Raw genomic sequence first — 25,711 nt, forward strand, 5'->3', positions numbered from 1 at the left:
GGGTGTGTGTCTGTGGCTCAGGTGTAGAGTGAGGGTGGGGCACCACAGCAGCATGCTGGGACTGCTGAGGTGGAGGAGGGAGTGATGATGACATCAGAGCTGCAGCACAGAGACCGTGAACACACAGTCTGTTCATCTTTGCATAGATACAATATACAGCACAATATTGATGACAGACACGCTGTGGGAGCTTCCACAGTACACTGACGTCAGCATCCAGGTCCTCCTGCTGCTCCCCCCTCAGAGCCCCGTGATCAGCACCAACACATTCAGTTAGATGACAGAGTCCAGCTGCAGCTAGAATCAGCTCCCCTCTGTGAACAACAGCACAGCGTCAGTGTTTCACACTCAGTGAAAGGAGGAAACAGCAGAAGAACACCATGTGTGCTACGTTTCCCAGGACACACTACAAACTGCACAAATACAGAGCAGCACGTGGAAGGACCTGCAGCTGCATTTACAGAGAAAAGACAGCGTGATGTCCTGTATGGACAGGTGGAAGGAACCAAGTCCTCAGCTGGAACACTCGTGTTTGTCCACAGACAGGAAACACAGCAGGAAACTTCCTCACAGAAGTGCAGCTCATGGATAACACACTTCCTGTCAGTCAGAATGAGGCTGCAGCCAAACACAGAAAGGTGTTTTTGTCCAGATGAGCCCAGAGAAGAAACACGAGTGTTCACAGACATCAGAAGCTCAGAGAGGTGAAACATGAGGTTGGAGTCCTCGTCAGCATCCAGAAGAGCTGCTGTGAAACCCTGAGTACTCATGACAGACTCTGATGGCACAAACACATCATGATTCAAACAGAAAGACAAACATGGAGCTCCTGATCCTCCTGCATGAGAACAAGCTGACATGAGCGCTGTCTGAGAGTGTCTCCCTGTCACAGTGACAATAACACAGCTGCTGCTCACAGTCATTAAACTGACCTGAGGTCAGCTGTGCTCCTTACATATGAACCATGTGACCTCACATCAGTGCTGTGGATGACTGTAGTCATAGAAGAGTAGAGCTGTAGCAGGTGGTGTGAGGAGGAGGTGGTGTATTCTAGTTAACGCAGTACTGAAACACTCCAGCAGAGGGCGCTGTTAAGTCCTTATTGTAACACAGTTACTGTGTGCAGTTAGACTTCATACATAAGCTGCACTTATTTCCATCAGACATGCTGTCAGTAAATGATTGGTTTCTATTGATTCTACTTCCTGTTGACTCGTTTGATGACAGTGAAACAATCACAGCTGATTGTGTGATGATGTAAACTGTCACTGTTACATTCAGTGTGTGTGACATAATGTTAGTGCAGGCTGATAACAGCCTGGTTCTGTTAGAAACACATGAACGTGTCCATAGATCAGTGTGTGTTTAACATGAGAGCTTCAGCCCTGCTGATGTGTTAAATAAAGACATGCAGGAAAACTGATGAGACTCTGAAATAACTCTTTATATTTATAATGTAACTCTGCATCAAAAGAACAACAAAGGATCCCAGACAGGTTTCTGTGAACAAAGACCATTCTGATGTTTCTGTGTTTCTAACAGTTTGACATTATTAGTAAACAGACTGCAGTGAGCAGCATTTATAAAGAGCTTATATATAAAGATATGACAGCTGTTTGACAAGTTTATCACTCTGTGTTTGGACCTGATCAGTCCAGCTGTTTACTTGAAACATGTTCATTTACCTGTTCTGTTATATTCATGTTCTTGTCTCTGTTGAAAACACATTTTAATGTCCCTCAGATTTTTCTCCCAGATGAATAAATATAAAAATGACACAAACTGACTGCAGCTACTTTTTGTCCTTTCTGTCAAAAACCTTCATGTGACTCATGAGAGACACGTTTCAGCTGTTTGTGACAGATCAGAGGCCAACAAGTCATTTATAACACTTTCCATCATTGTTTAGCACAAACACATGTTGACACAGCAGCGGGGCCGCAGTGAGAGTCAGAGCGAGGAGATCAAAACTCCTGTTTGACCACAGCCTCAGTTTGTTCCTGCACTTCAAACACTTCCTGTTGTTGACTGGGTGGAGTCAGGAAGCCAGCGAGGCCCTGCAGGACTGAGACTGCAGACTGGGACGTGCTCTGTGATGGAGATCAACAGCATCACTGACTGTTTCTGTGAGGACACCATCATCCCAGCAGGGCTGTTTCCCAACAACAAGCCCTGGACCATCAGAGACCTGAAGCTGCTGCTGAATGAAAGAAGAGGATCTTCAGGTCTGGAACAAGGACCAGCTGAGAGTGTTAATAACGTTACTAATGTTCAGCTACACTTTACTAGGTCACATCTGTGACACACGTCACTTAAACAAAGAAGGAAATATTGGCTCTGTTTCATCTGCTGGGCCCAAAAGTGACTCCTGTATTTAAACTGCTATGAAGAACTTGTTGGTCTATAATATGTGAAACATGTGTCAAATGTGTCCATCATGAAAGATATCAGGTCATCTTGAGCCACAAAAACATTCCTACCATGAGGTAGAAGCTGGAATCAGTTTGTTGCAGACGTTTATATATCCGATATTTATCCAGTTAAAAGCTGAAATTCAAAAACGTCTTTTCCAGAGTCGTCTGTCCAAGAGGAGCAGAAGCTGCAACAAATATAACAACAGTTATTTAAGGCTGTTTTAAACGGCCACAAAGGAGCAGATTGGTTATAATGCAGCTGCTTCAGAGGAACGAACACTGTTTTTATTTCATGTGTAACACCTTTCAATGATGTGTTGACTAAAGTCTATTGACCAGTATAAGTAAAGACATCACACACACACATGGAAACACTGAAACCTGTTTGTGGTGCAGCAGCGGTCCCAGCTGCTCGCCTTTATCTAGACTGGGTCGGCTGCTGATCTCAATATAATCAATGTTTAAAGTTCTCAGTGTTTCTGTGTTGCTGCGTATAGGATCTCCCAGCATCATCACTGTGCTGTCCAGTCATTGTGTGCGAGGTTACCCTTATAGTGCGATGTGTGTTTGCACAAAGAGAAGCATGTGTGTCAAATATAAATAAGCACAGAACAGAAACAGCTGCTCGTTTCTTCTGTTTAGAGTCAAGTTAGTGTTTTGTGTCTTTGTTTGAGGCCTGATGTCAAGCAGAGGTGTGTGTAACTGCACTGTTCTGTTATATGTGTGAAGTGTGTGCTTCTCTTCAGCATCATCTTTGTCACACAGAGGAGTCTGTGGAAACATCCAGAACTGAGGCAGTGCTACAGATGCTTCAAATAAAGTGGTGTATTATCCATGTTTTCTATGGATCACAGCCAGTATCCTGATATAACGAGCCCCCTTTTTGTGGATTTTAGAGCCTCTGACTTTTGCTGCGTCTCATTTCAAGCACAAGAGCAAGAAGTGGATGAAGAAATGGGGCGAGTGGGGTCAGTGTGGTGCACGTCAGCTGTGCTCACACATGCTTTCACAAAGAACATGTGTGTTCATCGGCAGCATTAAGGTGCACTTTAGTCTTCATAATAATAAAGTATTCTGACTTTATTCTTCTGAATCCTCACAGTCATGTTGCAGCTCTGCTCTGCTTTAAGAAAATGTTCTACCAGGATGTTACTTTCCTAAACGTGTTCTCCAAATGTTCCCAAAGACTTTGTTCTAAGTCGTTCTACATGATGAAACATCCACACTGAGTTTAAGAAGGACACACAAACACCATCTGTCCTTTCATCATGTGTACAAACGTGTTCAGATGTCAAATGTACCGTGAATGGATGCAAATGTGGATCGTTCCAATAAAATGAGACAGTTTTGTAAGTGGATCCCAGTTTGAAGTTCATTGAAACCTATAAGAACATGTTATTCAAACCAATTTTATCCTACAGGAAGCAGCATCAGGGGAACAGGAAACATTCAAACATGTTTACTGTAAGAACTGCACAAAGGAAGAAAACACAATCCTACACACGAGCACTTTAAAATGGACATTTAGCTTTTCAAACATCAGGGAGCTGCAATAACAACACTGTGCCCATTCTGATCAGACTGAAAGATTTATAGAGATTTATCCATGTGCTGCAAAAGGATTTGATATCAACATAGATGCAGATTAGCAGGAGCATTTTCTTCATATTGATTTAGAGTTCAGTACCAGGAATATGTAGAATCAACATCTGTGTGCATGACGAGTGATGAAGATTCAAAGTCAGGCTTTCAAAGGATGTCAGAGTTGGTGTCTCTATCTGTGACTGTCCCAGAGGAACCTACCTGAGGGATTATTACAGATCTGTCTATCTAGAAAGACTTGCATTGATTCACAGTGTACAATTCTTTCTAACCTATTAACATCTTCCTCCAAATCCTGTTTCTGCTGTTTAATGACATATGTCTGAATACAGACAGTGGAAAAATGTCAGTTTTAGTTTTACTGGATCTCAGTGCAGCATTTGATACAGTTGACCACAACATATTACTCAAACGACTGGAGAACTGGACAGGTCTTTCAGGAACTGTACTAAACTGGTTCAAAACATACTTAGAAAACAGGAAATACTTTGTATCAATAGGTAACTTCACATCTGAGCAGACAAGTATCACATGTGGAGTTCCCCAAGGTTCCATCTTGGGACCCCTTCTGTTTAACATTTACATGCTCCCACTGCCACAGATTATAAAGAACAACAAAATAAACTGTCATAGCTATGCAGATGACACACAAATATATATCACAATGTCACCAGGAGACCAAGGCCCCGTACAATTTTCTCCAGCTAAACAAAAACAAAACTGAGGTAATAGTCTTTGGCGCCAAAGAAAAACGATTACAGGTGACCAGAGAACTTCAATCTATACATCTAAAAACCACAAACTTTGGGTGTAGTGATGGATGCAGACCTAAACTTAGAAAAACACATTAAGACAATAACAAAATCAGCTTACTATCACCTCAAGAATATTTCAAGGATAAAAGATCTGATGTCTCAACAGGACCTGGAAAAACTAGTCCATGCATTCATCTTTAGTAGGCTTGATTACTGTAACAGCATCTTTACAGGTCTACCTAAAACATCAGTCAGACAACTACAGCTCATTCAGAACTCTGCTGCTCGAGTCCTCACTAAGACCAAAAAAGTGGACATCAGTCCAGCTCTGAGGTCTTTACACTGGCTGCCTGTCCGTCAGAGGATAGACTTTAAAGTTCTGATGCTGGTCTATAAAGCTCTGAATGGTTTAGGACCAAAATACATCAGTGACCTCCTGACCCAGTATGAACCTTCCAGATCCCTCAGGTCATCTGGATCCGGTCTTTTATCAGTTCCCAGAGTCAGAACCAGACACGGAGAAGCTGCATTCAGCTTTTATGCTCCTTATATCTGGAACAAACTCCCAGAAAACCTCAGATCAGCTGAAACACTCAGTTTATTTAAATCCAGGTTGAAGACTCACCTGTTCTCAGCTGCATTTGAATAAAGCACCAAATCCACACTTTTAAGCTTAAATTTCAAAACTTACATTTAACTACTGATTTTATCTACTGTTCTGATCTGTTTTGATTTTATATACTGTTTTATTTGTTTGTTTGTTAATTAGTTAGTTAGTTTGTTTGCTTGTTTTAATCAATTTTAAATCATGCTTTTTATTTGTTTTTGTTTCTAATGTCTCTGTAAAGCACTTTGAATCACCTTGTTGTTGAATTGTGCTATACAAATAAACTTGCCTTGCCTTGCCATCAGAAGGGCTCAAACCTCCTGCTGTTTCTACTGGACCATAAATTCTACTTTATGATGATCTCCAAAAATAAAAACGTGAGTTTATTTGTGAACTCTGTGAAATGTGTCTGATGTTTAGTTTGAACCAATCCTGTGTCAGCTGCAGCCACATCATTGCCACACATACAAATGGGTGCGTTCCTGTTTAGACCTGCTGGCTGTCAGTGGGCTTCATTCCATTTCAGACTGCCGGTGGTCGGCTGTGATCTAAACTCAACATGGCTCCTGTGTTAGAAGAGCCTCTGATTTTAAACTTTGCACATTTAATAGTTTCTTTCCAACACTGTGGAGCTACCAGCCCAGTATATGTAGCCACAGTAGATGGAGTTATCAAGCTGACTGACAAACATCAGGACTCATGTGATCCCTACATGTGGACCTTTTCACAGATGGATCCAAGTGCAGATTCAACTCTGCATTACATTTGACTTCAGCTGTTACACACTTTCTAGCTGTGTCACTTCCTGCTTTTTGGATCAGATAGTTTATCCATGTCCACAAATGTTTGGCTGCATGTTTTTATCATCTATATTTCCAGTCTTCATACAGCCGATATTTCATGTGAACTCCAACCTGCCAGCTGCCATCACGTTTTCAGGGTTCATTCAGTGTTGAAATGTAGGACAAACAGCAGCACATGTTCTCTAAATGTTTGCTGCAGTCATTTTAAATGAAGCTGATACTACATGAGACATTTTCCATATTTACTGTCTTTGAACAGAGAATAATAAAGCCATCAAACATATACAGGCTGTGCAAATACAAACTTCTGTGGTGCATTTGATGACCTGCAGAGGAGAACAAGTCGGGCTTTTCAGCCCTAACACAACCTCTTTGTTCTCAATACTACAAAACCTTCAAAGGCTGATATGCAAGTTTGCATGAATCACCAACACAGTTGTGTTTGTTTCTAGTATAATTATAAATAAGCTGATCAAATATCTGCTGACTGATTAGATCCAGTATCTATTACAGATGAACTGGATATCACAGCGCATGTTGTTAATCCGTCATATCAAACTAAACAGTGTTGCTGGTGTAAATATCCTCCAATAAAGTCAGATGAGGGCTGCTGTTGCCAGGTAACGATGATGTCACACTGGATCTTCTGATCTTTAGCATCGTAGCGCTCGGAGTCTGATGTTGGCTCATGTGTTGTTAAACACCAACATGACGTTCTACTAGTCAAGGCCTCACCTTCACCCACTGATGCTGATCACACAGACCCACTAATAGAACTGTTTTATCAGGTTTATGCAGCGTCAGCATTAATGTCACATTTAATCAGACCACATTTACATTACAAGCCCACTACAACCATATGGAACTCCAAAGTGTTCAAAATTAAATAAATAAATAAGTCATGATGAAATAAATAACTATGTGAATAAATAAGACACAGATATGTAATGTGAGAATGATATTGTGAAATAATTGAACACATTTTGAAAAAAAGCTCATTATTGTGAAATATTATTTCATGATCATTATTTTTCACAATAACAGAGATTATTCCTGAGGCATTTTATTTATTCCCAGCCGTTTTTAATCCAAAATGTCCTTTTTTTCAAAGTCAGTCTTTATTTCAAAATCCCGTTTTTCCCAATGGCCTATTTATTTCATTATTATTACACATTATTTGACCACAAGCAATCTTTTCTGGTTTGACGCCGTCTTTGTAGCCAGAAACCAGCTCTCTCCTCGGCTTCCTCCACTACACGCTTCCCCCACGCCAGTCTCCTCCGTCACTATAAAGGGGAGAGTCATGAGCTCCATCACCCTCACCTGTGCCGTCCAACGTCCCGCCACCAGCCTCCACTGCAGCAGGCCAGAGACCACACCCCTGCCACAATAAGTAAAAGTATATCCTTGCTGTACCCTTAATGCTAAATGTGCTAAATTAACCGCTGCCTTTGCCCCTTTGGGATTATTCTTATGTCACTGGGATGTTGACCTTTGACCTTCACATTAGAGAGATGGGCAGACATAATTAGTGTATGAATTTTAAAGTAACAGGTAATAAAGAGAGTGTAGCAAATGTAGTCAGGTTTATTACTCTGTATCACACATGAGTGCCCGAGGGAGGCGGGGCTGACTGGGGAGACACAGGAAACAGAGAGACAGGGCTGACTCGACATGAAACGATGAAACGTGGGACACGGGAACAGAAACTAAACACAGGCTGAAATGAACACTGAGGGAGGGAGAACTAAGATTACTGAGAGCCTGATAAATAAGAAGAACAAAAACCAAGAAAAACAAGAGTCAAAGAAAACCAAAAACACAAAGCATTGGGCCAGGACCCACTGCTGTGACATTTATATGTGATAAAAACATTAAAAACTGCTCAGATGTTGAAATCTTTCTACGTATACTTTAGGTTCAGCTCTCCAGCCTGGCATTTGGTTAAGCATGATTCAAACATTTGATTTTGTTTAACTGGTTTTAATTATAGTTACTTTTTGTGAACATTTGTTGCAGCATTTAAAAATACATCATTTATTTTCAAACTTTTATTTGATTTAGAGCATCATGTTTGACCAACGTAAATGTTTAAATTTCATATAAAATAACTGAAGCAGTGAACTAAATATCTGAAATCTTTCCTTCCTTAAAAGTTATAATCCTACTTAAGTTATAGTGCAAACGCTTAAGCAACAAATATACTTGATGCTAATTAATTAATATTTCCCTTTGATGTTGCAACTATGCGGTCACTTCTGTCTTTAAACAAAATAATATTTTCCAGTTACAGAAATCATAAAGTCCAAACTACACTGAAAAAAATATGTTGTTGGATTTACTTAATTCAATGGTGGACATTTGTTGCACACAGATGTTTTGCTTTGGCAGCAACTTAAACAACTGAGTTAAATTAACACAATTTATTCATGTTCAATAAGCCTGTGCAATTTGTGTTGATAAAATGTGACTTAAACATGTTTTGATGAAGTAATTTGAGCTCTTGGAATATTTTAATCCTTCACAATTTTCTCACTTTATCCCAACACCATTCAATAACTTTTACCCAATACTACACTGAAAAATATGCAATAGGGTGGTTGTTGAATTTGCATAGAATTACTTCATATATCCAGCATGACTAATTTAAATTTCACATCTAAACATATTTTTGTCTTTTAATTTTCACATATTCTTTAAGAATATTCATTCTTTTAGAACAAATCATGTTGAAAAGAAACAAGTTAGTCGTGTTTTATCCTCAAGCTCCGCCCCCTGGAAAGGAAAAATCGGCTGCACTGTCCGCCATTTTTGTCTGTCGCTTTGGAAAATCTACTACCATCTGGAGTTTTACACTTGAAGGTAAATAAGATTTTAAAGCTGACACACCAGTGAGAAAGATTGTAGACCCTTTATATATGTGGACTTTTACTGGGGTATTGTTATTTTACAGGTATGTGGGCTGTTTATGGAAAACCATGAAAGGCCCAGTTAGCTAATGGTAACCAAACTTCATGCGGCTAAGTCCAAACTTTTCGTCATCCTACTTCCTTGTGAGTTCACGTTTGTATTTCTTTTCAGTTCTCATTAACCCCCGCTACTTACAACCTTTGCACTCGGTTTGTCTCGCTAGTTAGTGGTTGGTAACCTCCTGCCTGTGTCTTTACCCTTCATACCAAGCTTAATACTGTCCGGGCTGTGGCTCTTGCTCTCGTTTGTTGCCCCCTGTCTGCTGCCCCTGTTGTGCCTGTCTCCCCCCTTGTTTTTTTTGTCTTTTGTTTGGTCCCCTTCTCGCCCCTCGCTCCCCCTGTCTGCGCTTCCCCCCTGCTGCCCGGTCCCTTCTCGCTGTTCTGTAGTCCGCCGCTGGCCGCCTTCACCATCGGCCCCCCGCTTTCCGTTTGTCTGTTTGTTTTGATTGTGTTGAATAAACACCAGTACTTGAAGTTTGGATCCCTCTATGCTTATGGATCTATGACAGAAGTATGAGCTCAAACTGACATAGCCTACCTTGTGCACAGAGAAAGCAAAAGCCAGATGTGTTTTGTATTCATACCATCAGTGTGCAGTTGGCGCATTGTGTGCTTAGTAGATGATGGCTTGTGTGTACTGTTTGATACGGAAACACCATTTTTACAAAGGTGTGAAGAGTTAATCTAACTGTGTTTGCTTTTGCAAGAGAACTACGATGTTTTGATTATTGGGTGACAGGTTTTCTTATTTGTGTGAAGAGTTTTGCAAAATTAGCCAATAGTTACAAAAAATGTGCTTAAGCAATCAGAAAAAACTGTAAGAACAGGGTATGCATTACAACATGCATACAGATTAAAGATTAAGAAAACTGGCAACAAATTCCTCCACTACAAATCAGTCTGATACCACTTCTTACAGGGTTCACGTTTACTAAGGCACTACCCAAAAGGCACCACAAGAGGGCACTCCAACACAAGAGATGACCTATTTACACTGTAAACAGCTCCTACTTAGCCACTAAATAACACAGTGATATTACATTATAAAAATTCACACAAATACTATGATTTGGCAGAAATACTATGACTTAGTAGTAATACTTTAACATAACAGATTTCCTAAGAAAAACTATGAAATTGCAGTAATTCTATGACTTGGCAGAGATACTACATTTTAGCACAAATACTATAACAACGCAGAAATACTATGACTTAGTAGTAATACTATAACATAACAGTTCAATGTTCTTGCACAAATACCACAATATGGCAGAAATACTATGTTTTAGCACAAATACTGTGATTTGGTATAAATACTATGATTTGGCACACATACTATATTCCGCAGATACACTATAACATAACAGAATTATTAATTGGGCACAAATACCACGATTTGGCAAAAATACTATGATTGGGTACAAATACTATGATTTGGCAATAATACTGCATTTTAACACAACTACTGAGATTTGATTTAAATACTATGATTTAGAAGAAGTACTATTACTGCATACAAATACGATGCTTTGGGACAAATACTATGTTTTGGTTCCAATACTATGATGTGCAACAAATACTATGATTTGGCACAAGTACTATGATTTAGTACAAATACTATGATTTGGCAGAAATACTATGCCTTAGTAGTAATACTATAACATAAGAGATATACTATGGTTTTGCAGACATACTATGTTTTTGCACAAATACCATGATTTGGCACAAATGCTATGATTTAGCAGAAATACTATGATTGGGTACAAATACTATGATTTGGCAATAATACTGCGTTTTAACAACAACTACTGAGATTTGATTGAAATACTATGATTTAGAAGAAATACTCCGATTTGGCAGAAACACTCTGATTTAGCAGAAGTACTATCTTTTGGTAGAAATTCCTGCTAAAAGGTACTATTTCTGCGTTTTAGCAGAAATACTGTAATTTGGCATAAATAATATGATTTGGGATAAATACTATGATTTGGCACATATACTATATTCAGCACATATACTATAACATAACACAAATTCCTCCACTTAGTAGTGATACTATAACATAACAGAAATATTATGATTTGGCCCCAAAACCATGATTTTGCACAAATACCATGATTTTGCAAAAATACTATGATTTAGCAGAAATACTATGATTTAGCAGAAGTACTAAGATGTAGTAGAAGTACTTTGCTTTAGCAGAAATACTATGATTGAGGAGTAATACTTAAACATAGGAGAAATATTGATACACAGACACACATACACAGACAGTAAAGGGAACAGGAGCTGTGGAGAGTCTGGGCTTGGTATATGTAGGTCAGTTAAATTAGCTGCACCTGCTGTAGTCAGCCCTTACACACACAGACACAGAGAGAGGTGTGAGTTTTCTTCAGTGTATTTCTGACATTCAGGATTCCCCTCGAACAAATGGCCATAATTTCCTAACCGTAGAGGCTAGAACGATCATTCAGACATCGTTTTGTTCAGAAGAGATGGGGGAATCTTCAGGTCTTCATAATTCAGAGATAAAATATAAATTAGTAAAGATATATGACTTGTAATACACTGTAACTGAGTAGAGGCGAAGCAAAAACTGCCTTGACTTGCTCTCAAACAACCTTTGGTAACTCTAAATCTATATGGAGCATCAAAATCATTCTTTCACCATAAGAAACAGCAGGCTTTGGTGAACAGTCATGGAAATTTTCAGAGCTCTGTGGAAATCCACCAAAAAGATATGATGAGAGAAAAAAGTGCCTCATTTCCAGAATTTGAAATCTGATGAAATCTGAGCAAGGGACAAATTTCCTACCCTCAAACAAGTCTAACTCATCTCAGAACGGTAATAGGTGAGAAAATAATTCTTGAATTGTGAGCATCAGGAGTGTCTGAAGATATATCGGGACAAGCCATATGTCTTGACTTCGCTTCGTTAAGGAGATATGACAATTTGAAGATGCCTCTCATTAGAGAAATCCAGCGGTGATTTTGAACAAACTCTCCATTGACTTTATATGGAGAGTTTTCTGACCATGTGTTGATCTGAGGAGATTTGCCAAAATTCTATAAATCCCACAACAATGATAGTGACATTTTCTGAAAGCCAGCAAAAATACCTTCGTTTTGATGTATAATTTGTGGGGCTTGAGTGGAAATTGAGCGAGTAGCAAGAAGTTGTTTGGACATGAAGAGAAAATTCAACCAGTTTCACTGTCCCCTCTGAGTTAATTGCATAGCAACCATAGCAACGCATGTATTTTCTGAAAAATCACAATTTTGAAACTGAAGACTTAAAGAGAGATAAGATGAAAACGGTAGAAGATCTGAAAAAGCTGAATCACACAGGAATAGCCCAATCATTTGAGAACGTTTTAAAGTTTGAATGGAGTTTCTAGGTGAAAGTATGAGGAAGTAGTTAAGTTTCAAAGACAAGAAAGTTTTAGCAGAATTGTGGAAGTTTTCCATTCATTTCAATGGGACAAATTAAAGGAAAAAAGTGTAATATTTTAAAAAGTATAATAGTAATAAACACCAAAAGTCATAGCCCGCATTAGCAGAAAGAGCAGAACAGTTTAGAGTTTGAACGGAGAAAATCGGCTGAAAACTGAGGGAGTAGTTGAGTGCCAAAAAGTGTACGGAAGCAACTAGTAAATAGTGGAATAAAGAATAAAGAGAAACAGGATCTCAATAGTGTGGATGCCCTTTGGGGCATCCACACAACTAGAAAGCGAAAATTTCTGAAGAAATTTTAAGTGTGCCTATGCCGCCGCTAATCAGTGTAGTTTGCCATTCAAGCGGCTACAGAGAGCAAAACTCAGCAGAGCAGCCATTCTCCACCATGAACTATGATAAAACCAAACACCGCTCGCGCCTCACAGATGACAGCTTACAGTTTTGTGTAAAGATGAGGTGACTTCGTACAGCCCCGATTTGTAGACGCTGTGCGCAGAGGTTCATAAGCAGACCCGACAATGTTTGCATGAACACGCTTTGAAGCATTACGTTATGGACCACTTTTCACACATAGTTGCTGTACCCAAACAGCTGGCTGTAGCTTTTCATCTCACAGCCCGACACATACAAAAAAACAAAAAGCAGAGAGAGCACAGACTTTACACCTGAGAGGCGTGATTGCAGATGCCGCTGAGGTGGGTCCACCTCCCCTGCAGCGGCACTGCAGACCACGCCCTGCCACACACATCAAACACGTAAAATAAATATTTATGCACTTTTGCATTCACTTTTTGTTTTTTGTTATTTTTACACAGTGTTCTGATGATTAACAATGGTCTACAGCCAATCTTGTGTATTATTTTACAAACTTTGGTTGTAAGATTCAGATAACTATTTAATAAAAGCTAAATATTTTATATGAGAGTAAGAAAGAAAAGTATATCTTTGTGTCCCCCTCTCCCTGTTAATGCCCTACCTGGCCCCAGGTAGTTCAATTCAACCAGGCGTTCAATTTGTGGCTCGGACCGTGCAGTTTATTCAGATGCTGGGGCAAACACCACTCCAACTCTGGCAATATCCATTTTAAAGTTAGTGCTTAGCATCTCTTGTTGCTTCTTTACAAGCTCACTTTGTCGGGCTCTGTTAAGCGCTTTCTCTAGCGTTAGTTCTGGATCCATTTGTAGCTGTTCTGACAATCGTTTGTCTTTCAGACCCACGACAAATCTGTCTCGCACCATTTCATCATGCAAAGTCCCGTATCCACAATGTTCTGCCAGACAATGCAGTGCAGTATGGAAGTTTTCAACTGACTCACCCGTCTCTTGTTGGCTGGTTAAACTTCGCTCGCTCAAATATGATGTTTCTTCCGGCTACGAAGTGAGCATCCAACCTCCTTTTAACGGTCTCATAATCGCTCGACTCATACCAATATTTCCTCTGCCTCCTCGCCCATAGTGTAGATAAGGGCGTTCACTTGATTTTCGTCCGCTTGCATCTCCAATCCAGATTTCCGCGATGCGAAATCTGTCAAAACGCTTTATCCATTTGGTCCAGTCGTCGGACCTAAAAGTGAACTTCTCCGGCGGGCTGACTTGAAACTGACTCATGACGCCACGTCTCTTTTCGCGCAGCTCCTCTCTGGCCGACCTTTAACCTGGCACCGACGCTGAAACCTTCCACTTATGCCCAACTAACGTTTCCAGTTGTCTTCTGACACCATGTTCCGTTATTTGAGGTTATGGATGTTATTTGACTGGAGGCATAACTCACAGAAAAACGAGACGCGCCATTACTCCAATGAGTGTCCTTTATTATTTTTCATCCCCCCCACAACAACAACCCAGCAGAAACGTTCCTACCGTTTAACATTTACCTGATACTACAAGTAACAGTGCGCATAGCTGTATAGAAACTCCGTCGTGCTAGCTAGCACGCAGTATGAGTTATCGTTAGCCACCACCGGTCGATCGGCGGCGAGCGATCGGGGGTGAAAGGAGAGACGCCTCACTAAAAGGGTGTTTTTTAGCGAAGGGTCGCTAGCCGGCGCTAGGTAGCAAGCCGGCAGTTAGCTAGCCGGCTAGCAGCAACATCGTGAGACATCTCTTGCTAATATGGGATGTTTTGACAAAACGAGCAGATATTTGACGTTTACACACCTACATTCTCACCTGAAAATATCTTAAAAGTTTACTTTGTGACCTAGAAACACGAATAAGAGGAATATATTAAATGAAGTGGCAGCCGCCATTGTTTGACTCTGGGATATGGAGTTTGCACCAAGCATACACCCTTGCCGTTACCGTAACTATTCAATGCTTCGCGCAACCTTAAGAATTCCAATGGTTCCTGAAAGCACCGACGCTGTGCGCGCCGTTGATATTGTCGTCATTACGGTAATCCAAATACTCCCGACATACCACTAGAGTGAGCCAGCACACCACAAATCAAGTTTCCCTTAAGTTTCATTTTCCTCCCCATTCATTCCAATGGGCAAAAACTTGCATTAAAATATTCATATTTAAAAAACTATAGAAGTAATAAACACCAAAAGTCATAGCACACCATTCCTGATCCAGCCGCACAAAATGATATAACATATATGAAGCTTGTGTCAAAACTGTGGGATGAGTTACGCGCGAAAATTTCAGGCTGAAAAAGGAAAATAATAATAATAATAATAATAATAATAATAAGAATAATAAATCCGAGCAATAGTAATAAGTGTGCCTTTTGGCATAGGCACACTTAATAAAGAGAAACAGGAACTCAATAGTGTGGATGCCCATTGAGGGCATCCACACAATGAGCAATCAGTTTCTTTGCAAATAAATCAGTTTTTGGCAGACAATCACTTTTTGGCACAACATCGGCTATTGCAGTTAATAATAGAGCAGCTTCTTGCCATTTTTTGTGTTTCTTTTTATCGCTGTGTAACTGAGTTCAATTGAAAGCCTGCATGCGCTAGTACCGCTTGCCAAAAGTTCCCAGAATCCTTTGCGGTTTTATCCATGAATGACGTCACATTTTTGGTGGGCCGGTCTCCAGTCAAAATGCCCGGGCCGATTTTTTGTCCCAGTCCAGCCCTGCCTGCCCTCCAGCACTATCCACAGCAACCCCTCAACAGCAACATTGTACCCATCAGGTAAAGCATCGGCTACGTTTGCTTTGCCTTGTTGCCCATATTAGATTCTTGATGAAAGTGTGTTGTTGTTATTCAGCCTGGTTCAATGTGCCCCTTTTTAACTTTGAGCACCCGCCCCTTTAAACCTCTGCACAGCCCTACACCTTAGTTCACAGATTCACTTTGTCTAAGGTTGATTTCTGGGATTTCACACAACCCAGGATTCAGATCATGAATCCATGATGGGCTTGGATTTACATCATTATAAATGAAATGTGCTCTACTTGGAAGCAGCCGGCCCCGCCCCTTTTGACGGGTTGTGTGAGACTTTAAATCATCAAACTGTAAATTATAAATTTAAATTGTTATTGATCCTTTACCCCGAGTCCTAAAGTGTAGATTTATTTTCTTACTCTTCTTATATTTATTGTTTGTTTACTTGCACCGCTGTAACTGCAGCCTCGTCGTCTCGTCTCTCTATATGCTGGACTGTCTGTAGCGGAGATGACAATAAAGTTTACTTTGACTTCAGCAGCGCGCAGGCGCACCGAGGGCTCTCGCGCTCACTTTATAGAATTTAGAAAAAACATCGGTGCAGATTATAAGTCTGTATCATAATATCTGTTTGTTGTTTTTATTTTGTTTTGCGAGTTGGTTATTAGATGCCGCTCCAGCCAGCCAGAGACTCCCCGCCGCCCCGCCCTCTCCTCCCTGTGCCGCCAGCAGCAGGCGCACCTCGCAAACGGAGGGCGCCCTTACTCCCAGCAAATGGCTGATAGAAAACCGATCGGTGCCTACGAATTTCCCAATATGCGCTGGCATGACGTCGGGGAAGCATGGGTACGACCGATTCTTTTATTTTTTTCTTGCCCGTGATGCCCGTGATGCCCCCCCCCACCACGATGCATTCTATTGGTTTGCACACTTACACACACCCAGCTGTGGTTTCCTGTTTTGCTGGACTCTGGAGAGCCCCGCCTTTAACGCTCTTCTCTCACAGAGAGCAACAGAAAACTTGGAAAAACTCCAGATTGACTGAACTCAGTTCAAAGTTACCTTGACACCTTTAGATGTGAGAGGTAGTGATGGTCCGCTTGAAGCTGACGCTCCGGTGCGTGTGTCAGAAAGATCAACGCGCTGCTTCAGAGGCACCGTGTCGAGGCTTGATTCGTTTGGCCAGAGTCACGTGATCAGTGACGTCTGAAGCTTCGTTTAGAACGTACCTTTTTTTAAATCGAACTTTATTGAAACACAATGAGCATACAACATACAAACAGATGAAGTTTACAAAAGAACAGAACATGAACATACAGAACCAGGAGTAAAAAAATTATGATATGAGTAGGCGAAAAAAATCAACATATAAATATTGTTCTGAGAGGCTTTTTGTTGGTTGAGTCTGAAATTGATTGTATGTACAATTCATATCCTTATAAAAAGGCAGAAATATGGTGTTTTATTAATAAACTTACATTCATGGATATAAAATAGCTAAAAGTATTAACAAATATTTTATAAAAAAAACATTTATCATTCTTCCTGGGGAACTTAAAGAAAAAGAATAAAACATTTTCCATCGTAAAGAAAACTCCCTTAAAATATGGACAATAACAAAACTGCTAAATTCTTCCAGAATCTCTGTGTAGAGGAACCAAAAGAGATGTGCCACAGTTTCTGGATGATCCCCACAGAAAGTTCAATTAGTATTTATGTCTCTTTTAAATGTTACCATATAGTGACTGGCTGGGTCACATTTATGAAGAATTTTATATGAGATTTCCTTCACCTTGTTCCCAATTAGATATTTATGGGATCATCCAGACTGTCTTCCAGGTGATATCTGGAACATGTCGGTTCCAGTAAGATATTCTATATATGGGAGAGACATGATATCTTCTTGGAATAAACTACGTATTCTCTTATTGCTGTTACCAAGTTCCTGTGAAAAGCAGATTTTTCCCACTGCTGACTCAGCTGGATCAGGGAGAGTGACTGAGGCAGATATTGAGCTGTCAGTGTTTTTATATAACATTAAAGTCCCTGAGGGTATGGCACCAAGCACCATTGAGAATTCCCCAACACTGACGGGAAAATGATATAGTGTAAGGAATTCATTGTAAGTAAGTAGTACTCCCTCGTTAAATTTTAAAACTTAGTAGCGGCCGCCATTGTTGGCAGCTGAAATTTGGCTGGGCCGCGCTATGAATTCTGGGATATGGTGGGCCACGAAGGACACACCCGACCCATCCTTCAAACTCGGGGGAATGAAGGCCGCATTTGAAGGAGTCGAGGAATCGGGACAGCCTTCGTCGCCTGGCTGTGACGTCATCGGCCTTCAAATGCGGCCTCCGGAGGATGCAGCCGACGTTTTGGGACACAGCTTGTGTGTCTTTGTTGGTCATGTGACCTCCCAGGGACTACACATGCACTGTAAAAACTGTGATTGGGGTTAATTAAAATCTAATAGGAGAGTAATAGTAATTATTACTCAGTAAAAACGTGTATGAGTAGTTTTAATCAAATCTAAGCAAAATTCAACAATTTTGAGATGTTCAGTTATTTAAATTTACACAGTTTTGTTTGGGGTAAATTCAGCAATGGTTTGTTGAGTAGATTTAAAAAAAAATGTTTGAGTACTAAAAAAATTTAAGAAATCTAATAGATTTAACTGATGAAAGCATTTTCATTTTAATCATTGTACACTTCCGCCCATAATCCTTTGGGCCACTTTCAGGACACACGCGCTTCATGAGTGGACGTCTCCATTTTGTCAGAGGTAAGACTTCTTAATTTGTTCAAATATAAGACACGGTTTAAACAATAACGTATATCGGTTTTGAGTAAAGGTTTTAAACAGTATGATACGTCGAAATTTTATTAATAATCATCACTGTAATGATAGTATCCTATTTTTACACAAATGGCAGTTAGTGGACTGCTTAGCACAAGGTCACTTTCCAAGCCTTCATGACTGTGTTACTGAACAGCTTTAACTAACCACATGTTTTACCGTATTAAAAAATATCAACGGTATATTCCGATGAGTTTTAACGTCTTTCATCCACGTGTAAAAGTTCATGAAAAGGTTTTGCGGTCAGTTGTGAGTGATTTTGTCAGCCACAGTCAGTTTTTCGAACTCCAGTTTCCAATAATGGCGGCCGCTACTAAGTTTTAAAATTACTCTTAGTAATCTTTCTGGGTCACAAAATAAACTTTTAACATATTTTCAGGCGCGAAAGTAGCTGTGTAAACATCAAATATCTGCTCGGTTTATCAAGATATCGCATGTTTGCAAAAGTGCTTCGACGTTTTCGGAGCATCTGCTACCCACCAGCTCGATAGCAAGCCGGGAGCTCGAGGGTCACTGAAGCCACTGAGAACGGCACAACTCCCGGCACATCATTTTCAGATCACCGCGGGGTTTCGCTACTCAGTTTAAACGTAATGTATAAGTCACTTAGACAACCTAAAAATGTTATTGTTGGGCTTTTTTCAGTGTTTTATTTGTTCGTGAGTAAATCGGTTTGGCTGAGATTAATGATAATGTTGCTTTCCTTTCAGGTAATGGAAGATCCCTCAACTTAAATTCACCTGATCAGCATGTAGACTGTGCATTATAAAGTAAGTTGTGATAACATGTTATATTAAATTAAACTAATGGTTTTGAAATTGAAGCGGCATGAAATTACCAAGTTGACCCCACTTAATCTAACTTATTTGTTTTTGTAAAAACAATAAGTAGAAAATAATTGCTTATTATTTGTAGGATTTTTTTCTTCTTCTCTATAATCTCAACATCAAATGTGTATAGATACCCATGCTCTTACATTTGTCATGAAAAACTATTTAGATTCTTAGATATATATTTTTCCATCACTTTAGGACCTGGCAAATGGGATGGCAGTGTAAGATATGCAAATCTTTTTCTACTACAAAGGGGAATCTTCTACGTCATTACAGATTACAACACGCAACATTTGGTCGTGGACAGCACCAGCCATGTCTGTATGGCAGTTGTCCTTGCACATTTAAAACACAAGGAGCCCTTCGCACACATTTGTCCAGATACCATACCGCTGAAGAGAGTCCAAGGCCTGGAGTGATCACTGCATTTAAGTGTTTGGCTTGCACTTCTTTTTGCTCTACTCAGAAGGACTATTTTCAGCATATAGGAAATCACTTGAAGAGACACGAAACTGTATTTTGCGTTTTTAATGGATGTGACTTTCGCACAAATATATACAATACATTTCTAAAGCACAAAGGCAGGAGACATACATGTTGTTCCTTAACTGATTTCAAGAAAGAAGTCTTGGAAAGTCATCCTAGTCAGAACACTGACCATTCTGATGTCCCTGAACTCAACAGTGATGAATGCTCTAGTGATGTTGATCCAGAAAGTGCATCTTGTACTGTTCTTCAAGGACTTGGCTTACTTCTACTCAAGTTAGAAAGCACTTACAATGTTTCAGTGAGGTGCATTAATGCTTTGGTTGAAGATCTCTTCTATATTTCTTCTTCAGCATCTGTGGAGGCGGTTAAAAATATAATTGATTCAGCACTGAAATCTAACAAATGCACTGTTGACCACACTATCATAAAGGACTTGGCTGAACAGTTGTGCAGCTCTCATCCCATTAGCAGAGCTCTTGGAGCAGGCGGGCCACTTGGTTCAGCTTTTAAGAGAAATAAGTATTTTAAGGAGCATTTCCAGTTTGTGGATCCTATTGAATATATTCTTGATGCTGAACAAAAAAAGAGCTTTCAATATGTACCAGTTCTAAAGACTTTGCAAGAAGTACTGAAGAACAAAGATATTGCAGTGGAAGCCTTTTCGAGGTGCTCAAGTAGCACTGGGCATTTTGAGTCCATTTTTGATGGTACGTGTTTTAAGGACAATGACTTTTATGCTGTAGAAGAAACAAGACTCTCTATAATAATTTATGTTGATGAATTTGAGGTGTGTAACCCATTAGGAACCTCTCGAAAAAAACATAAAATAACTGCAGTTTATTGGGTTTTGGCCAATTTGCCATTGAGATTACAGTCTGCCTTAACATCAATACAACTAGCTTTACTTTGCAAATCTGTTGATGTGAAACAGTTTGAATACAAAGTAGTATTGGATCCACTTTTGAAAGATCTTGTCACTCTTGAACAGGAGGGGGTTTTTATTTCATGTTTAGGGAGAAATATTAAAGGCGCCCTACACTGTGTTGTAGCTGATAACCTTGGTGCTCATGCAATTAGTGGACTTGTTGAAAGTTTTAACGGGCCATATGTTTGTAGATTTTGCCTTGGACATTCTTCAGAGTATCAGACATATGAAGTACGGTCTGGGGTCTTCCCACTTCGAAAAAAGGATGACTATGATTTACACGTACAAGCTGTCAAAGAAAATCCAAATTTAGTGCCTCATTTTGGCTTAAAGCAGTCATGTCCATTAACTGATCAACTTAATAATTTTCACTTTGTGTCTGGATACCCACCAGATGTCCTTCATGACCTTTTTGAGGGAATAGTGCCAAGAGAGTTAGCATTGTGTTTTCAAGTTTTTTTGAAGAAGCACTACTTCAGTTTGACTGAACTGAATAATATAATCACATGTTTTCCATATAAGGGCTCAGACAAATTGAACAGTCCACAAGCAATCCCTTCAAATTTTGCTGGTCGCAAAACTGTAGGAGGAAATGCTCATGAAAACTGGGCCCTAATACGTTTGTTGCCTCTCCTTGTTGGTTTACGTGTACCTGAAGATGATCCTGTTTGGCAACTTCTTCTGACTTTGAAGGACATTGTTGAGTTAGTGGTTGCCCCTGTTCACACAACACAAAGTATTGCCTACCTTGAATTTAAAATATCTGAACATCGTGTCAGATATTTGGCAGTTTTTCCTGATCAAAGGCTCACACCAAAACACCATTTTTTGGAGCACTACCCTGCTGTAATAGAAAAATATGGGCCATTGGTTGGAGTATGGACAATGCGCTTTGAGGCAAAACACAGATTTTTCAAGCAAGTTGTGAGACACACTAACAATTTCAAAAATGTGTTGCTGACCCTTTCTACAAGGCATCAAATGATGATGGCATACCACATGCAATCAAAAGAGGTGAAACCTGCCCTGCTTGTCACAAAAATATCCAGAATGCCTGTAGATGTGCTGCATCCAGACATACAGGCAGATTTAAGAGCAAGATCACCATCTCTGACTTGTGTGCAGCTTGCCACCACTGTCACCTACAGTGGAACAAGATACACTGCTGGGATGATCCTGTCTAATGGTTCAACATGTGGACTACCAGACTTTGCTGAGATAATACAGATAGTCGTTTTGGACAATTGTGTATATTTCATTGTGAAGTTACTTGCTGCATGGTATGTAGAGCATCTGAGATCTTTTCAACTGGAGGACACTGGCAAGATCAGTCTTTTGGAGCAGCAGAAACTTGGTGACATGTGGCCCTTGGCTTCTTACAATGTGGGAAGAAAACCCTTGGTAACCCTGAAACGTTACATCTGCTGTGAATAATAGGTAAAAAAAAACAAAACGACAACAACAAAAACTTGATAACATGTACATCTCCCAAGTATTTGTTATTTGCAACATTTGGTGTGTTGAAGTGTGCTTTTTGTTTTATATCTCAACTATTGTATAAATGAAAAGTAATAACTAATTTTATTTAATTGAAGGGAAATTTAACTCTGCCCATTTACATTTTATTCTAGGTTGAACAAGATGGAGGCAAAGCTTCGTGTAATTATTGATGACCAAATCGAGAAGTTGGTTCTTCCATCAGGGATCCCACCAACATTGGAGGAGCTGCAGAGTGTTGTGAAGGATACTTTTGGGATTTCAAATGACTTCAGTCTTCAGTATTTTGACCCAGAATTCCAGGACTACTTCACTCTTCACAGAGCTGACCAGATAAAAGACAAAGACACTGTGAAGGTTGTTGGCATCACCCCGGTCATGATAAGCTTGACTCCGGTTGATGACAGTTTTGGCAGCCCCTCTGGCCAACTGTCTGACTATGACTCCTCATATGCTGAGTCAGTTGTATCCAATGCAGACTCTGCTGCAACTACTTCTTCTCAGGACACCATTATTCTCAAAAGGCAGAAGACCACAGAACGTTGTGAGCCCTGGCCGAAACAGTTTCCCATTCCACAGTTTGCATATGAAACTGAGATGTACCTGGAAAGAGCCACTGAGGAGTATAAAAAGAATGGAAATCTTCTGCCCACCTCCAAAGTAAAGACTGATATTCTTGAGAAGTTGGCTGAAACTATATTTACATTTACGGCCTATCCTTCAAGTGCACAGGTTAGTTATGTTGCTGAGGCACTTGTGACAAAATACCCTTGTCTCAAGGAACCTGGCTCTTTCTCAGGTTATTATGGTTGGCAACAAAGCATCAAATACAAGATGGCCAATTATCGTACAAAACTTAGAGGGTTTGGTGTTCCTGAGTTGACATGCAATGCCATGAAACACAAGAGTCCAGGTGACCAGAAGTCTGCAAATAAAGTGAAAAAGCCTCGGAAAGCAGAGGTAAATTACCTTCCGCCATATCCAGCAGGTGAAGATGAGGACAGTCAAGAAGAAGAGAGAATTCAGTTGCTTACTGAAGTCAAGAAAAGAGACAACAACAAAGTGATAAAAGAAAAAATGGCTAAAACATTTGCACATAGACGACATGAAATTGTCAACCTGTCCCCCAGCATTGAAGACATCAAAGCCAGATGGCCAGCATTGTTTGAAGCATCTCATGTGAGTTCCAAATTCATTTTGGGTGGGCTTTTGGTTTTTTTTAATGTAATCTTTCAAACTTCAAATAATTTGAGGCTGCATCATGTTTTTTTTTGTCGTTCAGCTGCAGGATGAGTTCTACAGGATCACCCTGGTACACCTTGAACCCAAATTCATGTCCATGCTGGATGAGTACACTCCCAAACTGTTGGCCCTTTTCCATTCCAAGGGGGGAGCCATGGGATTGAAGTTGCAGGCTATCATAGCCAAGGTATTTTCCACAGACATTTCAGCTTGGAATTTTATTTAAAGAATTTTTTTGTCAAATTTCATTTGCATGGTGCACAGCTCCACTAATTTGTTTGCATGTTTTTGTCAGTGCAAGAGGACGCCAGGACGTCACTGATATAATTAACACAATTATGGGTTTCATGTTTTAATTGTATTTTAAATACATGTCTATTCTTAGTAAAAAAACAAACAAAAAACAAACAAAAAAACACAAGTACAGGTATTGCTGGGTTTTTGTTTTGTCCCAAGAAGGAAAAACCCTTTCTGACGAACATAAACTAAATTAGATAAAAAAACTAAATGACTAAATTAATGTAATTTACTAAAACGACACATTTAAAGATTGAAGCTTACAAGCATGTTGACAATACCTTTGTGTTGACTGTCAGCACCCAGGCATGTGCATTAACATCAGCTAATTATCGCACATAATGCTCCATGTGATGATAATTTGATATTTAACAGTTTTTTTTTAATACTGCCAATTCTCACAGTTTTGTCTTAATAAATGGTCACTTATCTGATGGTAATTTTTGGAATTCTTGCTCATTTTCAGTCACCAAGCAATCCTAGCAATAACATAACCAGAAATCTGGTTATTCAGTGCTTGATGGTGTACCTTGGGGAGTCCATTGATCAACTGATCAAAGAGTACAGTGTAAGTGTTGAAGTAGAAACATTATTCTGTTTTTGTTATTCATATGTGTTTGTGTATGTGTTTGTCAAGTTTCAAATAATTTGAGGCATTATCATGTTTTATTTGTCATTCAGCTACAGGATGTGTCCAGGAAATATTTCATGTGTGCAACTACAGTCAGAAAACCCATGTGTTTGTTGTTTCAGGATGCTGATGAGGATGGTGTGTCACAAGATCTTTCTGAACAGAGGATGAAAATCTACAAAATCAAGGCTGTTGGATCTGAGGAGGATGACATTGGCATTGTGCTGGAGGGTGTGAGAGTTATGCCTGCTCTGGGCAATTTTCCAAGAGCATGCGCAATGCTGGTTGGATTGACATATGCAGTCGATCTTGCCTATCCCAAAGAGCTAAAATACACCTTGGAAGTATTCCAGAAACTTTTCCTTGAACTGGATTGTGCTAAGCTCTCACCAAAAGTGAACAGCCTCAAGAACAAGTTATTGGCTTAAACGAGGACTCTGAAAGAATGAAAGGGAAGTAAGCTCACTGAAAACCTTTGGTTTGTCTTTGTTAGATGCAGCTATCTTTTCAGTTTTCAAGTTAATTTCATCTTATTCATATCTTACCCAAATGACCTGCAATGTGTCAGGCTGTATTTGCGCTCTTCATTTTAATTTTGTTTTTTATTACCTACAAGTTTCTTAGGAATATTCTGTTTGAAAGGCAGCAAATTGGAGGAATCACTAGTGAAGCTTTTCTTTGTTTATAGTGTATGTTACTATAAAACATTAGTTTAAAACAACTTTAAAATTTAACAGAAGTGCAGTCCTGTAGCTGTAGAAATGTTACTTCCTCTTACATGTGTCTTAGATTTTCTCAGGTTAAACATCCAAATTGGGATAAAAGGTTGATTTACATTATTGATATTCCATGTACATGAGTGAAAAACCTTTGTTCTACAGTTATATTGAGTGATTCAATTTAACAAAAGATTGACTAACTAAAGTTTTTGTTAGTCAATCATAAATAAGTAACAGAGATAAAGGAAACGGTAAAGGATATTCAAATTTCAGGTTCATGTTGATATTACAGTCTAAAGATTCATTTCTTTTTTACAAAACTGGTTTACATTCATGCTTTATGTTGCTGTTGCTCTGTACACAAAGCTGTGTGATAAACTGTTTATGACACTAAAACAAATTTACAGCAGAGGAATGTATTTAGGAGATCAGGAGATTGTTGATGAGAATTCAGTGTATACGAGCAGAAAAATGTTATATTATAAATTACTGTGTTTTAT

The 25,711-nt window shown here is 39.5% G+C and overlaps 1 protein-coding gene and 1 long non-coding RNA gene across 5 annotated transcripts in view; both read left to right on the top strand.

Moving 5' to 3' along the window:
• Nucleotides 1-4,364, top strand: part of LOC120730609 — a 9,755-nt gene extending 5,391 nt beyond the window's left edge. Inside the window, exons 2-3 of the long non-coding RNA XR_005695159.1 lie at nt 3,057-3,062; nt 4,353-4,364. This is a non-coding gene — a long non-coding RNA (uncharacterized LOC120730609). The remainder of the gene's footprint in view (nt 1-3,056; nt 3,063-4,352) is intronic.
• Nucleotides 4,365-19,245: 14,881 nt separating this feature from the next.
• On the top strand, nt 19,246-25,489 carry LOC120730604. Of its 4 annotated transcripts, XR_005695154.1 has the most exons (4): nt 19,246-19,348; nt 22,457-23,751; nt 24,328-24,429; nt 24,615-25,489. XR_005695154.1 is itself a non-coding variant. In XM_040027025.1 (3 exons), exons 1-3 carry the CDS (start codon nt 23,584-23,586, stop codon nt 24,918-24,920), a joined length of 576 nt encoding a protein of 191 aa, XP_039882959.1. In that variant the 5' UTR covers nt 22,378-23,583; the 3' UTR covers nt 24,921-25,489. The 4 variants fall into 4 exon arrangements, 1 of the variants encoding a protein (XP_039882959.1); XR_005695156.1 differs by lacking the exon at nt 19,246-19,348 and having other exon boundaries at nt 22,360-23,751; nt 24,328-24,422; XM_040027025.1 differs by lacking the exon at nt 19,246-19,348 and having other exon boundaries at nt 22,378-23,751.
• Nucleotides 25,490-25,711: the final 222 nt, after the last annotated feature.

This window comes from Simochromis diagramma, unplaced genomic scaffold (assembly GCF_900408965.1).
Source record: "Simochromis diagramma unplaced genomic scaffold, fSimDia1.1 OVJJ01000291.1, whole genome shotgun sequence".
In the NCBI taxonomy this organism is placed as follows: Eukaryota; Metazoa; Chordata; class Actinopteri; order Cichliformes; family Cichlidae; genus Simochromis; species Simochromis diagramma.

What these genes read in the sequence shown, in the direction of transcription:
- LOC120730604 (XM_040027025.1), top strand. Translation starts at nt 23,584, where the DNA reads ATGTTTTTTTTTGTCGTTCAGCTGCAGGATGAGTTCTACAGGATCACC. An exon ending in TGCAGGCTATCATAGCCAAG is followed by an intron (nt 23,752 to 24,327) that starts GTATTTTCCACA and finishes GCTCATTTTCAG; the next exon opens with TCACCAAGCAATCCTAGCAA. An exon ending in AACTGATCAAAGAGTACAGT is followed by an intron (nt 24,430 to 24,614) that starts GTAAGTGTTGAA and finishes TTGTTGTTTCAG; the next exon opens with GATGCTGATGAGGATGGTGT.